The sequence below is a fragment of the Sciurus vulgaris genome, assembly GCF_902686455.1.
Source record: "Sciurus vulgaris genome assembly, chromosome: 8".
Taxonomy (NCBI): domain Eukaryota; kingdom Metazoa; phylum Chordata; class Mammalia; order Rodentia; family Sciuridae; genus Sciurus; species Sciurus vulgaris.
In genome coordinates this window covers 26,514,881-26,534,704 of record NC_136468.1, presented here as the reverse complement: position 1 = coordinate 26,534,704, position 19,824 = coordinate 26,514,881, and the positions used below count along the sequence as shown (strand labels likewise).

The 19,824-nt window shown below is 37.0% G+C and overlaps 1 protein-coding gene across 2 annotated transcripts in view; it reads right to left on the bottom strand.

The window, feature by feature from the left end:
- Positions 1 to 310: 310 nt before the first annotated feature.
- Positions 311 to 19,824, bottom strand: part of ZNF800 (zinc finger protein 800) — a 46,415-nt gene continuing 26,901 nt past the window's right edge. For both annotated transcript variants that reach the window (XM_079151645.1, XM_079151644.1), the window contains exon 6: positions 311 to 2,771. In XM_079151645.1, the coding sequence (XP_079007771.1) occupies positions 2,612 to 2,771 (160 nt within the window). In that variant the 3' untranslated portion in view covers positions 311 to 2,611. The remainder of the gene's footprint in view (positions 2,772 to 19,824) is intronic.

Genomic DNA, 19,824 nt, shown 5'->3' with positions numbered 1-19,824 from the left:
TGGAGGAACCAGTGTGGATGACAGTAAGCAATAAAGAGAAGAGCATAGATGGTATTGAAAAGATAGGTAAGAATCAGATTGTGCAGGGCTATGTGAACCACTGGGGTTTAGATTTTTTCCTATAAGCAACAATTTATTTGATTCAATTTAAAAGTCAATGCTATCACTTAATCAAAAATGTACTGAAGTGGGTCAAGAGTGATAGCAGAGTGATTCCATAAGACTGGCTGTTATAGTAGTTAGGTGAGAAAAAAATATTGATCAGGATTAAGTGATGGCACTGAACTTGAAAAGAAGCAGACAAGTTTACCAATTAGATACGTGAGTGTAGAACCAAGAGGAAAGATCTAGGTGGGAAACATAAATTTGAAATTCATTTTGGCATAAAGATGGTACTTAAGTCTATGAAAATTAGTAAGAGTCCTGGGAAAGAATACAAGAAGAAAAGAGGAACCAGAAAAGAGTCAACCCTAACTTTTCAAAATTAGAAGATGGAGTAGAAAACCAGGGAGTGATTAGTGACACAGAAGGAAAACTAAGAGAGAATAGGGGCTTAGACATGAAAAAAAAAAAAAAAAAAGATATTCACAGAAATTCTTTTGTGTTGGGTAATATGGAAGTGCCTGGTAACCCTAACAAGGGCAAGGTCAGTGATAGTATTGGGAAGGCAGCATCCTTGTGGACAGAAAAGCAAATAGAAGATTAGGAAATACAGACAATACATAAGGACAACTCCCCCAAAAAAGTGTGGTTATAAAGAAGAGCTGAGAAGTGGCTATAGTGGGTGAAGATGTACAAAAAAAGATTTAATTAAAATGAAGAACACTGGAGTATGTGTACAGGTTGATGAGGATAATCCATTGAGGAGAGAGGGAATTGGTGATGCAGAATAGAGAAAGGGAAAACCCAAAGAGCAAGTTCTTGAAAAGTCCAGAGGGAGTGGTATCCTGAGCACAGGAGGAGGGGCTGTCTTTTGAAGTTTCCTTCACAGTTACAAAAAGGAAGTACTGGTTCCCAAGGAAGCTGGGTTGGAGGGTCTTGTGGTGGGAAGAAGAGGAAGTCTGTATGTAATAGTTCCCATTTTCTCAGAAAAATACAAAACAAACAGGGAGGAGGAGGAGATCAGAACATTTTGAGGAGATGAAAACATAAACAGTAGTTTCAGAAGTGGGAAACAGACTTATGTTAGGAACAACACTACCAATTTGAGGTTTGAGAAAATGGATTGAAAATAAAACTAACAAACTGAGTTTTGTGATTTTTTTTTTTTCTTTAAGTTCAGTCGTCCCAGTCAAATCCAGGCAAAGCAGATAGTACGGTTTATCTGGGGTTGGATTTTGTCAGGAAAATAACTTGGAGGAAACTGAGGTTCAATAGTGTTGAGACCACTGCATTTCAAGAAGAGTGGTTAAGATGATGAGCCATGGAATCTAGGCTAGGCAAGGAAGTGAATACAAGACAAGGGCTGATTAATAATGGAAAATATGAGGTTAATGAATGAGCTGTCTGCGAGCAAAGAATTCAGGGTAAGAAGAAGGTGATGAGAGTGGAATGTCTAACTGTGTTAGTTCAGGGCATAGAAGCAGACACAAAGACAGGATTCAATGTGCAAAAAGTTCTATTAAGGGGACACCTGTGAAGGATAAAGGGAAAGAAGCAGGAGGGGGTGGGGAAGAAAGCCTCATACCATAAGGCATGTCTGACCCATCTATGAAAGAAAAGAGGGGGATTGGGCAAGAAGAGCTTCAGACTGCATGCAGTACAGTTCTAAGAAAGTTTCAGTCAGGTGTTGAGGTGTACCTAAGCCCAAACTGCTCATTCGAAGAGTCCTGCATCTCACATGAATGGGCTATCACCAATGTTCTGGATGTGCTATAACAGGGAATAGCCCAGAAGCACCACCTCAGTGCAAACCCTGGGGTGTCCCCTGAACAGCCAAGGGGAACCATCAGTCAAGGATGCTACCTGGAGCAGGAGACCTGAAAGGTGAATTCCTTGGTCTCCACAGACAAAATTCCAGAGAAGATGTAGTTTCTAACCATGACAAAGTTAGAATCATGGGAGCAAGGGCTATTTCTGAAGAGAAGAAATGGTTTTGGGAGATGAAGTTACAGGAAGGTAGCGGGGAGGACTGAATGCTGAAGTTCAAATTGTGTCAAACATCCCACAGTCGTTGGGGATTTAGAACAATCTTCTAGAGGACTGCAGCAGTATGGAGCGGGGGCCGTGGTTGGCTGATGACAGGACTTGAGGTAGAGAAAACTGATGTAGGGAGCTAGACCTTGACGAACTAATAACGAAAGAAACTGACTAGAAATTGGAAGTATAAAAATTACCAGCAGGAAGGAAAAGGAATGTGCGGTGACGAGATTCTCCAAGGACCTGGGATTCTGGCAAGCAGGCGGTTAAAAAAAAGGTGATGACTAGCACCGGGGCCGCCTCTCCCCGGCCCGGCCCTAAGGCACGTGGTCCTATGGGGCTGGGGCAAAGGGCTCTGGGGTGGACCCGGCGGGCTAGGGGTGGCGCAAGGTCCTAGGCAGGCTGGGGATCGCGGACTGCCTGGCGGCTGCGCTGAGCTGCGTCCACGGGCGAGGCGGCAGGCCGGCGACGCTCAGGGGACAGAGGGCCTGCCGAGGCCGCGCGCGTGCTGGCGCTCCCGGGCGGCGCCGCCGCGGAGCTTGGCGCGGCAGCTGGCGGCGGCCTGGCGCGTGGTGACGGCGCCCGCGGGCGGGCGCAGGGCGGCGGTGCTGCGGGGCGACGGCTTCGCCAGGCTTCGACCGGCGGGCACGGGCAGCAGCGGACCCCAGGGAGGAAAAACAAAAGACACGCCGGTTAGAAACGAGCAGGAAACTGCGGGCGCCTCGCCGCTCGGCAGGAGCGGAAACCCAGGCGGGCGGCGAGGTGCCGCCATCGGACTCCGGTGCTCCGGTGCGACGGAGCTGCGGAGGGCGGCACCCCGGGTTCTCCCGCGACACTCCCACCGAGTGGGAGGACTCATCAGGACCCCTAAAGCTGTGCCCCGGACCCAGGAAGTCCCGTGTGAGCGTCCCCTGCGGAGTCACTGGGAGCGCACATGAGTTCAGGTGGGGTGCCCAGCGCATCCCCGCAAGAGCACAACCAGAAGGAAGGGCGAAACGGAAAGGGGACCACGGAGACTCAAAAACAGTGGAAATAGTCTTTAGCCGACCATAAGGCATTGTAATTTTTTTCTTCGAGTGGATACTAGTCTATTAAATTAATGCTGTGAAATAATACCCAGTGATACAGAAAAATATACTAAATATGGTGGGGAAATGTTTCATCTTCATCGGTAGTGTGTGGATGTACCTATGTGTTTATACACACGTGTATAAAATAATGGAGAAAAACAAACCAAAATGTTAAGCGGCCATCGCCAGGTGTTGAGGCTGCAGGTGATTTTTTTTCTAACTTGTCTCCCAAATTTTATACAATAGGCATATTTTATCTTTACAGTAAGAAGTAGTTTTACTCCATTCTTCTGCATCCATTGATTTTTATCCCAGTTCGAATTTACGAAAATGGTATTTTTATACGGTAAAGGGAAATGGTGGACAGGAAAAGATTTTCAACAAAAATGGATGATCTACCTGGCACGATGGCGCACCCCAGCAACTAGGGAGGCTGAGACAGGGACAGGAGGATGGCAAGTTCCATACAACCTCAGCAAAATTTAGCGAGGCCCTGTCTCAAAATAAAAAGGACTGAGGATGTTGCTCAGTGGTAAAGCACCCCTGGGTTCAAATCCTCAGTACCCAAAAAAAGAGGTTCACAGAAGTAGTGTGTCTTCCTCAAAAGTTCTGAATAAATCAACATTAGTTTATCCCTTGTTAACAAAGTTAATCAAACCAGTGTCTTTTATGAAGTTAAAACCTTTTATTTTCTCTATTATTTTCTAATTTAATTACCTTTTACTCTATTACTTTCTACTTTATTTTCTGTAGAAAATGTTTCTGGACTTTTGAAAGATGTAATTTGAATTGTAATTTCCACAGACTTGGGAACACAAAGTTTGCTAGAAAAAAAGAAAAATTTACCATATTTTTGGAACATGTTTTAGATCATACCAATATTTTATAGTAATTCAATAATTTTCTCTTTATTTAAAAGAATTCAATGGAAACAATAGTAAAATGTTACAATGAACTTCAGCCTGAACTTAATATCCTCCTCTTTCAATCATAATGAATTTAAATGTTAAGTTTACCTAGGGAATCTGTTTTGCTAAACTTTCTTCCAGGAAAATGCCTAAAGGAAATAACAACCTTGGGGGTATGGTACCAGGACTTTTGATATTAAATTAATAGAAAACACATAAGTTTCAATGGTATTTTAAGCCAAAGTTAACTCAGAGTTGTCAGACTAATTTAATGATGAGCAAATAAAAAATTAGATGTTTATTGGAATGCTACTTTGCTGCTTAAATAGATGATCAACTAATTAGTCATGACATCCTGCAAGTTTTTTTCCCTCTAAATTATCATGTCTGGAAGAATACCTTTAGTAAAAAATTATCAGAAATAAATAAAATCTACAAAGAAAATAAATCCTAAGAGGCCAATAGTTTGTGTTAATTATTCCTGAAAAGATGAAGGTTACAGGAGTTTGTAATGAAGTCTTATCTCTCAAAAACCTTGTGATACTAAATGACTTTAAAACAGAATTAAATACAGATAAGACCAAGGAGCATTTATTATTGGTACTACAATCCAGTTTTCACGTTCATACAGTGATTTCAACTTAATTCAACATTTTTGGAATGCCGTTTTGTCTTAAGCACTAAGCTCAGACACTAAGAACAAAAAAGATAACACAAGGTTCCTACCTTTGAGGAGCACTACCTAGAAAATTATTTTCAGATCATTAGGATGACTCACATCCTAGGGCTAACCTGAATCCCTAAATCACCCTGTGATCCTGTCAAAGCTTTTCTTTCCATATTCTTCAGATGAATTTTCTCATTTCCTGTCATTCCTTTGCTCAAATTCATCCAGAGCATCCCACTGACTCCACACTAGCTAAATCAATTGTTGTTAACCCTTGAGGGGAACCAAAGACCAGTCTGAGATCCTGACTAAAATGTGGCTTCCTTAAAAACATGTACAGAAATGCCCTGGAAACTGATTCCCTGAACATAAACAATATATAAAAAGCAAAATTTACAAGCAATTATACTGGGCATAATCCTCCCTTACACTGTTACATTTTTATGAAAAAAATTGCTACCTCCTACAAAAAGTACATAATTCTAAAAATTCTAACTTCGTAGTAGCAAATCTCAGATTTAGCTAAAATGAGATAAAACTGTGACATTAGGAATACTTTGACATTAGGAATACTTACTTCATCTTTGATAATCAATTGTGACTTTTCTCCCCAAGGCAACAAGTGTTGAAATCCTTAATTCACAAAGGTACATAAAACTAATCCTTTGCCAGTTTAAGGTAGCCTGTGTAAAGGAACACCAAATTCCTCCAAGGATTTCAACTTATCAACTCTGCCTTCAAGTTCAAATAAGACCTCTGGAAAGTCAGCAAATTTCTATCTAATAGAGAAAAACATCATATTCTGTTCCAATTTCCTGGCAATACTTCTTGGAAGGATGGTGACAGCTGCTGATACAAAAAGTAATGAGGCACAATGACGTGCCAGGCCTTTCCTCATCAAGCAGGAAGACCCATACTGTGTACCTGACATCACAAGTGTACCATCTGCCCTAAGTGTTGATCTCCTCCACTCTATATATGTTCAGCGAAAGAGAGTACTTTGAAGATGTTGACAGTCTTCAGCTTCCAAAAAGTATCCTAAAATGGATCTGCTAGCATCAGAAAGCACATGGAAACATGAAGCTGTATGCACCAAGAGGCATCTGGCAAGTGATGAAGAGTCCTGCCTCGATTTTCTTTCATGGACCACATTTAAGAACTGGGATAAATTATTTGATCCTCCCATTCCCCTAAACAAATGCTATTGCTCAATTATGTGCTTTCATTCTTGGCATTTTACCCATTAAAAAATGTTTTCTCCCTTTCTTATGTATTCAAATGTTGTCCATCTCTCAAGACCAAGACCAAAGCCAGTCTCTTTCATTAATTTTTCCTGATTACTGCAGTCTGAAATAACCTATCCCTCTTCTGAATTCTTAAAATGGTTGCTCTCTGTTCTCAAAGTGTGGTTCTGAGACCACTAGCTTAAAAAATGCACCATGATCTACATTTTCACAAACACCAGAAGGAACTGGTGACAATTTCTCCATTTTCCTGACTCTATTTTGTCACTCTTAAAAGGATAGCTCATTCTTCAGATGGATGGAGAGGAGAAGGCTAACAGTGTCTACTATTGCTGGGGTGACTAGACTGAATCATTTGAATCATTTCTTTCAATAATCATTTTCACACAAAAAGTTTCAATTTGTCAACTGTAGTTTCAATCAGATCTACAGTTACTATATTACCTCCACCCTTGGACTTTCAATCATTACCTGCCAATGCCATGGCAGTCTTTCTATTCTAAGATGCAGTTACCATTTTCAAACTTAACTTTCCACTCTGAGAATTTCAGCAGAGCCTCTAAAGAAAAGTAAACAAACAGCCACAATGAACATCATCTACTCAAATAAGATACAAAATCAAATGTTTTCTGGAGCCAAGCAGTAACCTCAAGATCATATCTTACAACAGATTCACACTGCAGATGGGAGAACTATGGGAAATGGGAACAGGGTATTTGGGGGCAAGATAAAAAAACAAAAACAAAAAAACCTGAAATTTAAAAATAAAAGTCTCAAAGATAAAATCATGCAGAGCCAAAAGATATGGTCCCAATTAGCTCACAGATTCAACATTGAGGATAAATGAATTAAGAAAGTAAACAAAAATTAAAAGCATGAAAATAACTCAAAATGTAAAAGATGAGATGGGTCAGATGTCTACAGAAATGGTCCAAAAAACTGTCTTTGACATTACAAGTAACGAGGTGAACTCAGTACCAGTTACACTTAATAAGTTATCATTTATTGGCTGTATGCCAGACATTGGGCTGTTTTACATACATTAGATCAATTTTATTAAATAAAATCAGTTTTAAATTCAGGAAAAAATGTGTTAAAGGTGATAATTTATACCTTTATAAGAAATCAGGAAAGCAAAAGACCATGTGAGGTATCTGCAGCCTGCTCTAGTAGAAAAAGTTCTCTGAAAATTTAACATCTGGTCTGAGTGAAAATTGTATTTCCATGGGAAGACTGATCTATCACACTGAGATCTGATTCAATGCTCATCATGCAACCTTCCAGTTATATTTTTCTGTAGATCTGCCTACTGGGAAAAAATGAGCTAACCCACAAACATGAGAGGCTATTGTTCCTGAAACTCGTCACTGCAAAATTAAAGAACTGGCATGTTGGAATTTATCAATATCTATGAGACTGGTTACAGTGACACAGTCCTTTAGCACCCAGTCATCTATAGATGAACCAGGGACACCCTTAGAAAACAGTGGCCATTTCAAAGTTACCTATGAGACCAGTCTGGGAAGCTAGCCTGCTCTTACTATCCAATTTCTTTGAACTACCATTTCATGTGATTTCACACATGTACACACATGTGTGCATACAAAAATGGAAGAATCATTTTGTTAGAAATGAAAATGATGGAAAAGGACGACAAAAAATAGTTTTTCTCCACGCTCCAAAGCACCACCTTGTGAATTTAGAGCTTAGTTTTTACAGTGAAGGTTGAAAGTGTTCATTTTTAAAATAGCATATGTATTGGTCTTGTTTATTAAAAAAAAAATAGTTACCTGAACAAAAGGAAAAAATTAAAATAGAACTTAGTTTATATAAAAATATAAACTTTCGTCCAAGAATAAATATAAATATCAAAACATTGCAAATGTCCTCAAATATATGCAACACATTGTTACTTGGGGATTTCCTTTGTTTATTGTTTTTGTTTTCTTATGTTATTCACATAGAGAAGAGATCTATAATAGAGTCCTAACATGACATCACATTTCTTGACAAGACTTTAGTTCATTATATTGCACCAAGAATCCCGAAGTCAGAATGCATTAAGAACCATTAGGACTGTATGATCCTAATGTTTGAGGATAACCCACGTATGCTATAAATCTCCAGGACAAAATTGTACTTGCTCTACTACTGAATTTTAACTACTGTGATGGTGTTGTGACAATATGCTTTTAGTCTGATTAGCTTTTTATCAGCCAGTGGTTGAAATTGCTATTAATACTACAGTATTTTCACACAGAATTATCCACTAATATAAATAATACACTGAGAAGTACTGTCATCTTTAGGAAGAATACAGGACTAATTATGTAAAGTAAAATTCAAATGTTAAGTACTTAATCTCTATGAATCCTATCATGGACATTTGGCATGGGACACATTTATTTAGGACTCCTTTTTTGTGACACAATATGGTTCCCAAGATCTAAAAATCAACCAGGTCTAACAGGTTTCATTCATCTCTGAAAAATAAAGCAATAATTGCAGTAATAAACTAACCAAAATAAAACATGAATGATCAAAATTAAGAGCGTACTTTTATCAAGATGATGTGAGTTATCAAGATTATATCATTATGGGGGCTGAGGATATAGCTCAGCTGGCAGAATGCTTGCCAAGCAGGCACAAAGCGCTGGGTTCAATTCTCAGCACCACAAAAAATAAAAAGATCATTACAAACTTATTTTAGAAACAAATGAAAAATTATTTTTATTATTTTTCATGAGGTTTTAGATTTAAAAATTCAGAAAATAAAACAAAACTTTGTGATTGATATTTATAACATTGCTTCTCACTGGCCCTGATAAACTGTTATGCATACCATACAGATTTTTACACAAATCTAAATGTAAATGATTTTCCCGAAAACTTCATCTCTGCCACTTATTTTTTAAACTGAAAATAAAACATCCCAATTAGCTATATTTAGTAACTAGCAGAAATAGCTACTATAGAAATATCTCATTTGTTAACTTCAGTGTGATTTATCATAAAACAAATCAATGGCCATGATCTGTCTAAAAGAAATGTGAAATACTACTTATGTTAAATACAAGGTACTCAATTGATATGCTAGTAATAAAGAATTATTTAATAGTCCATTCTTGTTAGCAAAAACCATTTATCTAAATAATATGTAGTGCACTAAAATGGAAAGTTCATGGGTCAAGAAATAAGAATGCCTGCAATATTCAGATATATTAAGTGAAAAAAGGTATAAATAAGTTTGTACAATGTGCTACCACTTGTGTAAAGGAGAATGTATACATTTATATAGGTATATAGACATAAAGCAGTTCTTGAAAGTCCAAGAAACTGGCAATTGCTTGTCTCCAGCAGGGAGAAGAATGGAAGAACTGAGATGGGCTAGGGAGCAAACTTACCTTTCTCTCACAGTACACCTCTTTGTACTGTCTTATTTTTTTTAGATGTACATATTATTACCTAGCTGGTTTGTTTCTGACCTTGTGCAAGCACTTACCTCAATTTTTCCTTTTAAAATCATGTTATACTACATCTCTAGATTGCCCATCTATGTGTCAACAAAATTATGTCTCGAAAGAATATACAAAATTTGAGGTGGCAAAATAACTATAAGCCTTACTTTGCAGTGACTTACATAACAAGATATTTTAATTATTTGTACTTCTGCCTGCTCCATTTCTATCCAGCTAAAAAAAACAGCATAGTAAGCAAAAGAGCAGAGAAAGAAAATTCATATTTGAGAACTTGACAATGTTTTTCTTCTTCCTTTTTATTCTGTATCAAAAGTAAAAACCTGGTTAAGTGATTCCTTGATTTTTACATATCCAAACTACTGCTTCTAGGATATACACTCACCAAACATCCTAATAAATCAATCAGTATTAAAAGTATAATAGATAGGATTTGTGTGGCAGATCCTGATAGGAAAGTGAAAAATCACCCCCAAAAAATTAGTCCAAGAATCCCCCAAAATCATCTTGTAACCATCCTAAACAGAAAATTCTAAGAGAATGAGAGGTAGCCCAGAATAGAGCAATAGAAGGCTTAGACCAGGAAATGTAGCACAGAAAGAAAACACTAAGAAGAAACTCTGACACCTTACAGAACAGAGAAAAATCGGGACAGCCTAATGGTCCATTCATTCATAACACTATTATTCATGCTGTGGGGTAATAGTGCTAGTGTTGGTCTCCAAGAGCTCAGAATCTAATCATGTAGACAATGTAACTAATAAAAATTCAATAATAGCACAAAGAATGAAAGCAAAAAATAAATACTAAAGCAGATGATGTGAGGTCACCAAAGGAAGAGGTCTCCATAAATTGGAAATGTCAAGAACAGATTTACAGAAGAAAGAGAACTTTAAAGTTTGTGTAATAAAGTTATGGTGATAGCAGGGACAAAGTGAAAAAAATCAATGTAGGAAAGCAGTTCTACTAGGATGGTAGCAGTGGTGGCAATAGTAGTCAGCAGTAGGATGATTAGCTTTAGTCATAGTTCGGTTCTAAATAACTTGGCAAAAATGTTAGAAATTATTTTTCAAACACTGGGTTGCCAAATTTTCTTTATATAACACTATACAGGTGTGATGACATACTTGTAATATATCAAAAATTGACTGACTAGGCTCAAATCCAAGAATAGCATGCATCTAAATGCAAGTTTTTAATAGGGTAGGGCCCCAAGACAGAGACAAATACATAGAATGCACCTCTTCCAGCATTTTCTTGCAGGTATTGACATTATTTCCTATCACAACCTTCATACTCAGGAGTCAGCTCCACCTCAAAAACACAAAACCAGGAAATCAAGAGGTGCCAGTTTTACTTTCACATTAAGATTATGGATTGGGCCTGGTTGATAACATAGTGATGTGACTGTTACTACATGAAAAAAAAAAAATTCATTAAAACAAAGCAAAAAACTATCTTCTACTGCCTAGTAATCTTGCATTTGAATAATGTTATAACCACTTAACTTTCCACAAAATACACAACATAGATGGATAAAGGATAAGTGTGTTGTTACTGCTGTTACTGGTAATATACTGATAAGCTTTGTAATAAATTTACAAAATTTACCTCTAAAATATTGCCATAGGGCAAGAAAGAATAACAAATATAAAGGCTATTAAACAGATGAAGTCTTCAATCCAGAAAGCAAAGATTCCAAAATTCTATTCACTGTTCATTTTTGTTAAAATACTTGAAACACCCAAAATTACCTTTATCAATAATCTATTAGGAATTTACTCAAGTGGGAATTGATATATACAAGTTTGTTTGAAGGAAAAATTAGTGTTTAAACATATTAACTAAAAAGAAAGACTTGAAACAGACATGAGTAAAATCCTAGGCTGGTGCAGTTCTGTGCTAAGGCAGTGTGCCTTGGGTTATGGTTGGGGACCTTGGGCTTTTAGGCCCTTACTTATTGATTAAAGTTCAAAATGAGAAAAAGTAACCATTTTCAAACATTACAATGGGAAGTTGGTGTGTGGAGGGGGTGCTTTTCCATTTACTATAGATCACAAAGGAATAACAAAATAATTGTTTTCTACAGCTATCCTTTTCTAATGTCTGTCAGCATTTCTATCACTAACTCTAGTTTTTAGGGATCATAATTCATCCATTAATTTTACTCTACTAAATTCTTCCCTTTAATGACAGATATTTAGTTAATATTGAAAAGCTGGTCGACCATAGGGAGGGAGGAGGGAAAAGGTAAAGACTGGGGAATGATATTGGCCAAATTATATTGTTATATTATGTGCATGTACTATTATATAACAATGAATCCCAACATTATGTACAGCTATAATGCACCAATAAAAGGTGGAAAAAAAGAGTAGATATTTATAAGTTACCTAGTCTTTCTACTGGCACAATGAAATAATCAATTCAAATGGCATACAGACTTACACTTCCCGTATTAAATCGGAAGTCTCAATCATAAGCTGGGCTAAGTCCTATAAAGTCACTCTGCATACCCTCCTAAGACCATTAGCGTGGGGAATAAAATTCCCCAATGAGGCTTCATTTCTGCCTCAAGGGGACAAAATTTCTATTTGAACTCTAGTAGTTGTCTAGATGGTAAGATCAAGATAAGTTTTATCAGTATGTTCTTCCTTCAGAAAAGAGATGAAGAGGGAAGAACCAGTGAGGGTCAGAGGAACATATATGACAAGGTAAGACCTACCTTTTATTGTAATAAGTATTCATGAGCCCAAAAAGCACACCTCTGCAAAGTAAAATTAATATACTTCAAGTCACCTGTTTAACTTTTAACAGCATCATTTTCCCTCTTGACTCTGCATATGGATACTAAATCACTTAAATTTATCACATGGACCATGTTTGTCCGTTAGATCTTATACTCAGATGGCTCCCCCTAGTTTTGATGCCTACATTGAAACAGACACAGTTCCTGTCTTGGCAAGAGTCATAGGGACTAAACTGTCATGCAAACTGGACAAATCAAAACTATGGGACCCAACAAATATTGTCCAGGCCAAGAACACTAATATATTGTTTTATTTTTAAAAAATACTTCCTTTTTAAAAAAACAATCTTTTAAAATAGGTGTCAAGAGATTTTATCTCAAAAGCCCTGTGAATACAACACATAGATCAAATCACACTTCCTAATATTATAATTACACTTCTCAGAGTAATATCACATATAAGTCATATTACATATTTTTAAACAGGGGTTGGGGGATAGAGAGTTGAGAGAATTAATGATAGCCAAACACCATTTCTCAAATAAAAAACTGAAATATACAGAAAGTAGGTATTGCTAAATTAACTAATAAGCAGAAGGACTTACAGGGTAGTAGATAATACTGATCCTATTTATTCTTCCTAGTAATCTCAAGACCTGTGGCTTCAACAACTACATTAACATAGCCCCTGGGGTCTCTTTCCTGGCAGCTAACCTGCATATCCTGCCCCTATTAAGCATTTCCACTTAGATGTCCCACAAGCACCTCAAATTAGCATGTCTAAAATTTCCAAGATTTCCCTCAGAAAAGTGCTTGCTCCTCCTCCTGTATTCCCTACCTTGAAGAATGGTAACGCCCACCTGCCCAACTGGAATGATGAAAATTAGAAACCATACAAGGGGTCTTCATCTCCACTGTCTGCAAAATTCCACTTCTGAAATAAGTATTCCATCTGTATCCTTCTCTATAGTCTCTATTGCCATTACCTTAATTCAAGTCCCATCATTCTATTATTTAGAATTCTGACACTGGCTCTTAAGTGATTTTCTTAATACAACTCTTATCTCTCCTCTCATTCCAATAGTCTCTTTGGTGTCATGAGATGTTCCTGTCCTTTCAACAGCTACTCCTAATCTTGACAATAAAGTTCAACCTACTTACTTGGTTCATAAGATCTTTTTAAATTTTGCCTCTGCTTTCTCATATTCCTTCCCTTAATCTGCAATGTGGTTTCAGGTCTCCATACCAACCTGCACACTTTTTTGTTTAGCTCTTTCGAAACTCAAAAATGAGTTTAGAAACTATGAGATACCTTTGCAACCCTTCAGTGTGCCTTAATATTCCGCTTCTCTTGTCTTACAATGTACTCCTCTCCCACAGTACCAAGGAGGAACTACGGCTTATCTCTGGAACCCTAGTGCCTGATTCTGCCTACCACAAAGTAAGAGCATAGTGTGCCTATGGACCAAAGTGAAGCAGGTCTAAGAGAGTGGACTCTGAAGAATACTCATGAAATGCTTTGATCTGTGATACCTGAACAGGCTCTATAGAAAAAAATATTTAATTTTCTGATTAGTATTAATCTATCCCCTGATGACACCTGAATTTTTCATCTTCTGTTCAAAAAAGTTTAAGTTAAAATCTTCAGTCTTTAAAAGGCAAATAAATACCTCACTTCAAACACAACTAGCCCTACAAGTAATAAACTCTTTAACAAGTGATACAAAGGCTTGCATCACTCAAGAGGCTAAAAAGGAATCTGGGTTAATTCAACCTAGCAAATACTTGTTTGCCTGCATACCTAGGGTTCCACCTATGCATCAAAACAAGATAAACAAATCTTGCTGCCTCAACCCCACAACCCCAAAACATCATAGTCCCAGATCCCTTCAACTTCCTATAATCAACCCCAGTAAGGTTTGTGCTGTTTTTAAGTCTCAGCAGCAAAGATGATTATTTAAAGTCTATAAAACTATTTCCACCCTATACTGAACATATCAAATTAAAAATTAAATGACGGGGACCTAGAAGCAAAACATTAAATTTTTTTTAGTAAAGAAAAATTTCAGTACCTGAAGACCAATAAACACATCTATCCCAACAATATCATACTGAGAATAAAATGCATGTCATCTTCAGAGGGTCAACTTTTACTCTTAAGAGCAACTGGTCCCTGAACACACAACCTGCTCTACCCATATTTGTCTTTAGTTGACCTAAAAGGACCACAACTGACAGGAGGGTCAGAAATGAAAAATTACTTTCAGATTCACATTTATTATACATCTGATGCTCAAGGAATAAAAGGAGGACAAAGGTTCAGCCTCTGTGTATTGAAACCTTACTGAAGGAGAATATCTAAAAGTATTTTAGACTGGATCTGAAGCCTAAGAAACTCATAACTTGTGAACAGGAGTAGGTACAAGTATATCACACTTTAAAAAAAGGCAATCTTTAAAAATATAGAGGTATTTTTTTATAGACTTATAGTTCAAAGTGTGAATCACAGGCCAGAGGCATGGACATCCCAGGAAAGTGTATTGGAACTGGAAAATCTTGGGTCCCACCCCAGAACTACTAAGTCAGGCTCTGCATTTTAAGAAACAAATCTGTGTATATGTTAAGATCTGAGATTGTCTAGTTTTATAGTCAAGTAGTTCTGGTTAACCCATCAAATCAGCTAGGTTAATGGTACAAAATATAGGTTGAGAGCATCAGTAATTCAAAAATTCAAAATCAGAAATGCCCAAAAATCAGAATCTTTTTTGAGTGCTGACATGATGTCACAAGTGGAAAATTCCATATCTGACCTCATGTGATAGAGCACAGTCAAAAGCAGAATGCTAAAATACTGTATAAAATTACCTTCAGGTTATGGATATAAGGTATATATGAAACATAAATGAATTTCATGATTAGACTTGGGTCCCTACCTAAGATATCTCATTATATATATGTGCAAATATTCCAAAATTTGAAAAATATCTGAAATGCTTCTGGTCTCAACCAGAAGCTCAGTTCCCATTACCATATAATGCAATCTGATAGATGTGGAGGGAGTTCAAATATTTGTACGTTTGTAATTTTTATATGCAATTTGAATTCATATTCTGGTTAAACTAGTATATCCCGAGTAGTTTTAGCTTTACCAAAATATAGAACTCCTTTAAATACCAAACGTTGAAATACAGTTTATGTATACAAAATACTTCAGGCACTCCATTTTTTAGAAGACAAATGTTAATTTGCATATTTACATAAAGTCCTTCACAGGAGATTCAATAATGTCTTTTTTCAAAAAACTGAGGTTAACCTAGAAGTCTACCCTTTTCCAAAAAGACCCAAATTGTTGTTTGTTGGAAGACACTACACTGAAATCACAAGGCACCACTAATGTAAACTTGTGATTTTTTTATTACAAGAGTCATCCAAGAAGGCAACTTTATTAATACTAACAGCAATTCAAATACTCAATTCAATCAATAGCAAAGTGAAAGTCAAAATCATGAGAACTAAAATATGAAAAACTACTTTATCAACTTCACAGATTATCACTATTGGCATGTAATACAAGTATGCAAAAGTATGTGTTTAGCAACTAAATTAAGTTAGGAATAAAGACAAAACTAGTAGTACTTATTTCAATAATAGTCCAAAATAAAGAGTTTTAAATTCTTCTGGAGCAGTTTTGCAGGTCACTTAACTGATATTCACTTAACTGATATTGATATCCAAAAACTCATTCCCTCCACAAGTCCTACTAGACACATACTCATGTACCAGGTTCCATGTTGGGCACTGAGGATGCAAGGATAAATGATGAAGCCCTGCTTCAAAGGGCCTTTTCAGTCTTTTTAGGGAAACCCAAAAACACCGATAATTACAAAACATGGCAGTAATTTCTCTGAGGGACAGGTGGAGAGTGAGATAAGTACAATGAAGGGACATCTATTCCTGCCCTGGAGACAGGGAAGAAATGAATACTGAGAGAGTAAGGGTGGGTGATATAAGGGACATTTCAAGCTGAGCCAACAGGGCCTTGTAGAAAGAGCGTGACTCAAGATTTTACACTCTGGCTTCAGTATGGAGTAACAGCTCAAGAAGGAGCCAAGTGGAAGAAAGGTCAGCTAGCTATTACCTCAGGGCTAGTGAGATATGGTAAAGGAAAACTAAACTAAGAAACAGTCATGGCTCAGGGTAAAAGTGAGCAGATTCAAGACATGTTAAGCAAGTAGAATAGCAGACTACAACAAGAATGATGAAATGTGTGCTACGGGTCTAAGAAGAAGTCAAGAAAAACTTGTATTTCTAGGTAGTAAATATTTGCAATAAAGGGAAGATAGGTTCAGTTTTTCACATGGTGGCTAAGAACAATCACATGGAAATATCCAACAGACAGCTGAATACATAAACTGGATGAAAGACATGAAAAAGTCTAAACACTTCTTGAGAGTGACCAGGTCTTATTTTTCTTCAAATCCTAAATGCTAGGTATAGAACTTGGCATAAAATAATTGTTTAAGTGTAGATGGATGAATAAAAGGGTAAATAAAAGATAAAGAAATGTAAAGGGTCAATTAGGTTTGGCCAATGAACTAAACTCATGCATTGATTAGCATTCATTCTGTACATTTCAAATTTAACCTATTAGTGGTGACTCTGGATGAATTAAACTCATTTTACAAAGAAGGAAAGTGTATCTTTTAGAAAAGTCCCCATTCAACAGTTTTGTTTTTAAGCTTTAGAACTTGAGAAGCTGCTGTCACCTGAAATATCAATTTCAGCAGATTATCTCTAAGGTCTTTGATAAACAAGAAACTACATATTGAACACCCCACATAAGAAGAAGTCTCTGACATCGAGCAGTGCACAATTCCTACAGAGACAATTATTTTATACTCCAGCTTAAAAGGCACCATTCCCAAAAAGCTTTCTGGATGAAATGCACAGAAATAATATTTAGACAGGAAAAAGGTCTAGCGATCTGTTACTTGAACAGAATTCCTCAGAAATGCAAGTTGTCTCCATGAGATGTGTGACATTAAAATTGCTTTGAATTGAACCATGATCAAACCTGGTTCCATCTTTTGGTTGGAAAGGATATACGGTGTCTTCACTAAAGTGTGAGTGTGGGGTAACATAATTATTGATTCTCATCCTTAGGGGAATAAATTCAAAAGGCAGAAGGCAGAGCCCACTCCTATTTTAGAAAGGTTAGATCTACAGACGAAGGTCTACCAGAATGTAGGAAGATTCTAGGATCCTTTAACTCCCCTGCAATTCTGTCTTTTTACCTGTACTGATAAGTTATCACCCATCCACTCATTCAACAGATAGTTTTTAAGCACTACTATGTCCAGTTTTTAAGCACTACTATGTCCCAAGTATTGTGCTAGGCACAGGGTCTACACAATTCCCACAGACCCTTACATACTCTTCAGTGGGAAGACAGACATTAAACAAATCAATGCACAAATATAAACACACTTAAAATTATATTAGATGACAACAAGAAAGAAAGATGACACATAACTGCAGAGGAGACATAGTTTAAATTAACTTTATTTAGAAGTGACATTTAAGCTGAGACTTGAAAGATGATAAATTACTCAAGCAATGAGCATACAATAACAGATTTGTAGTTTAGGAAGATGTTCTGGCAGCAGCATGGAAGAAAGATTAGAAAAGAGATGAGTTAAAGACTATTACAATAGTGAAGGTAAGAGATAAGAATCCACACTAAACCAACTAAAAGTGGAGATAGCAAGGAGGAGACAAGTGTGAACAGTTTTCAGAGGCACGATGGATAGGCATGGATCATTGATTAGGTAGAATGTGAGGGAAGGATAAGGGTTAAGAATAATTGAGACAGGGAACAGATAAAGGAGGAACAAATTTGATAGGAGAGATAGGTTTCATTATCTGAGAAGGTAAGCTGCACTGCATAGTATTAGACAGGTATGAATTAAACAAAGGCAAATCCTAAAAAGAACTATCCAAAAATCACTAAATGCATACCCATACAGTATATAATTAATTATGGGTTAATATGGTCAATACAGCACTGCCATGAGCTTGAACTTGCCATCACTACTTAGTAACAAAGGCAGAAGCTAGGAGGCTCACACAAAGGAGGCAGGTGACAGAGACAATGAATAACAAAAATGAAGAGGAACTCACATATTACAAGATAAAGTAATGGGAAAAGAAGTAAAAGCAAAGACAGACTGTGGACGACTGATAGGCCTGAAGGTAACTGATATATTCTAGCCTTCCTTCTTTACTTCCCTCAACATTCTCCTAGCACCTGTTTTGTGCCAGGTACACTGCAAAGCATTGGTAACACAAAGATAAGACATAATTTGTTTGTAAGCTCAAAATACATTCATATATTCACAGCCTGATGCTTACCAAAAAAAGGAAAGAAAAGAGGAAGGGTAGGGAGGAAGGAGGGAGGGAGGGAAGGAAAGGAGAGAGACAAGCAGGAAGGGAAGGAGTGGCAGGGGGGGAACAAATGAAGGAACCAACCAACCAACCCTGAGTTTCACTACTCAAAATGATGTATTATTCAATAAGATACCAATAATAAGGAAACAAGATATCAAAAAGGTCAACAAATTCTTAAGACAATTAAAAGTTGCTGCTGAAACATGAAACTAAAGCACAGATTAAAAGTCCGTAAAATAATGATATGCTCTAACTTAATAAACCGCTGTGTATCTTAGCTTTATCACAGATGTTACATCTGACTTTTCATTAAACGGCTGAATTGATGTCAAGGAGGAGGCAACGAACATCAAATGGCAAAGCAAGATAACCAGAAACTAAGTGCTAGAAAATATTTCAGCAGCAAATTGATACCAATTTCAATGATCACAACAGTAATATTTGTTGAGTTCTTACTTGAATGAGGCATTGTGCTAATAAATACATTATACACAACTTTGATAAATTCCACAACCTACCTACCTATAAGGTAGTTTCTAATGCTACCATTTTACAGACAAATTGAAGCTTAGAAAGATGAAGTAACTTGCCCAAACTACACAGCTAGTATTCTTTTCCCCCAAAAGAATAGAATGTTGCCAGGTACATGATGGACACTCAACAGTATCTATTGTTGGAGAAATGAATGACAGATTATATAGCTAATAATGGAAAGTAAGCCCAAATGCTAAAAATACAAGTAGAAAAGCAGAAACAATACTTCAAGGATTTACTAAATCACCAGTTCACACTGTGCAGCATAATTTTGAGTGTCTGGAAAATAGCAACTACTGCCAGAATGGCCTAATATGTTGCTACAGAAAATGTAATTGCTCTTTCTCAGCGAAAACTTTAGGCTGCCTATGAATCTACAAAGCCAAAGACAAAAATGGCATCAGGCAGTTCAGAATAAGAACTACAGGTGCAGATCAAGGGAATATTCCCCACATTTCTCAGTATGGGAAAGACTTTTGGTTCAGCATTCAAATAATTGTCAAGACCACAGGCTGCCTTTAACTCTATCACCTTTTAAAAAGAAAAGCAAATATATTAGAAAGCTTACTACATTCTAGCGCTGCCCTTTT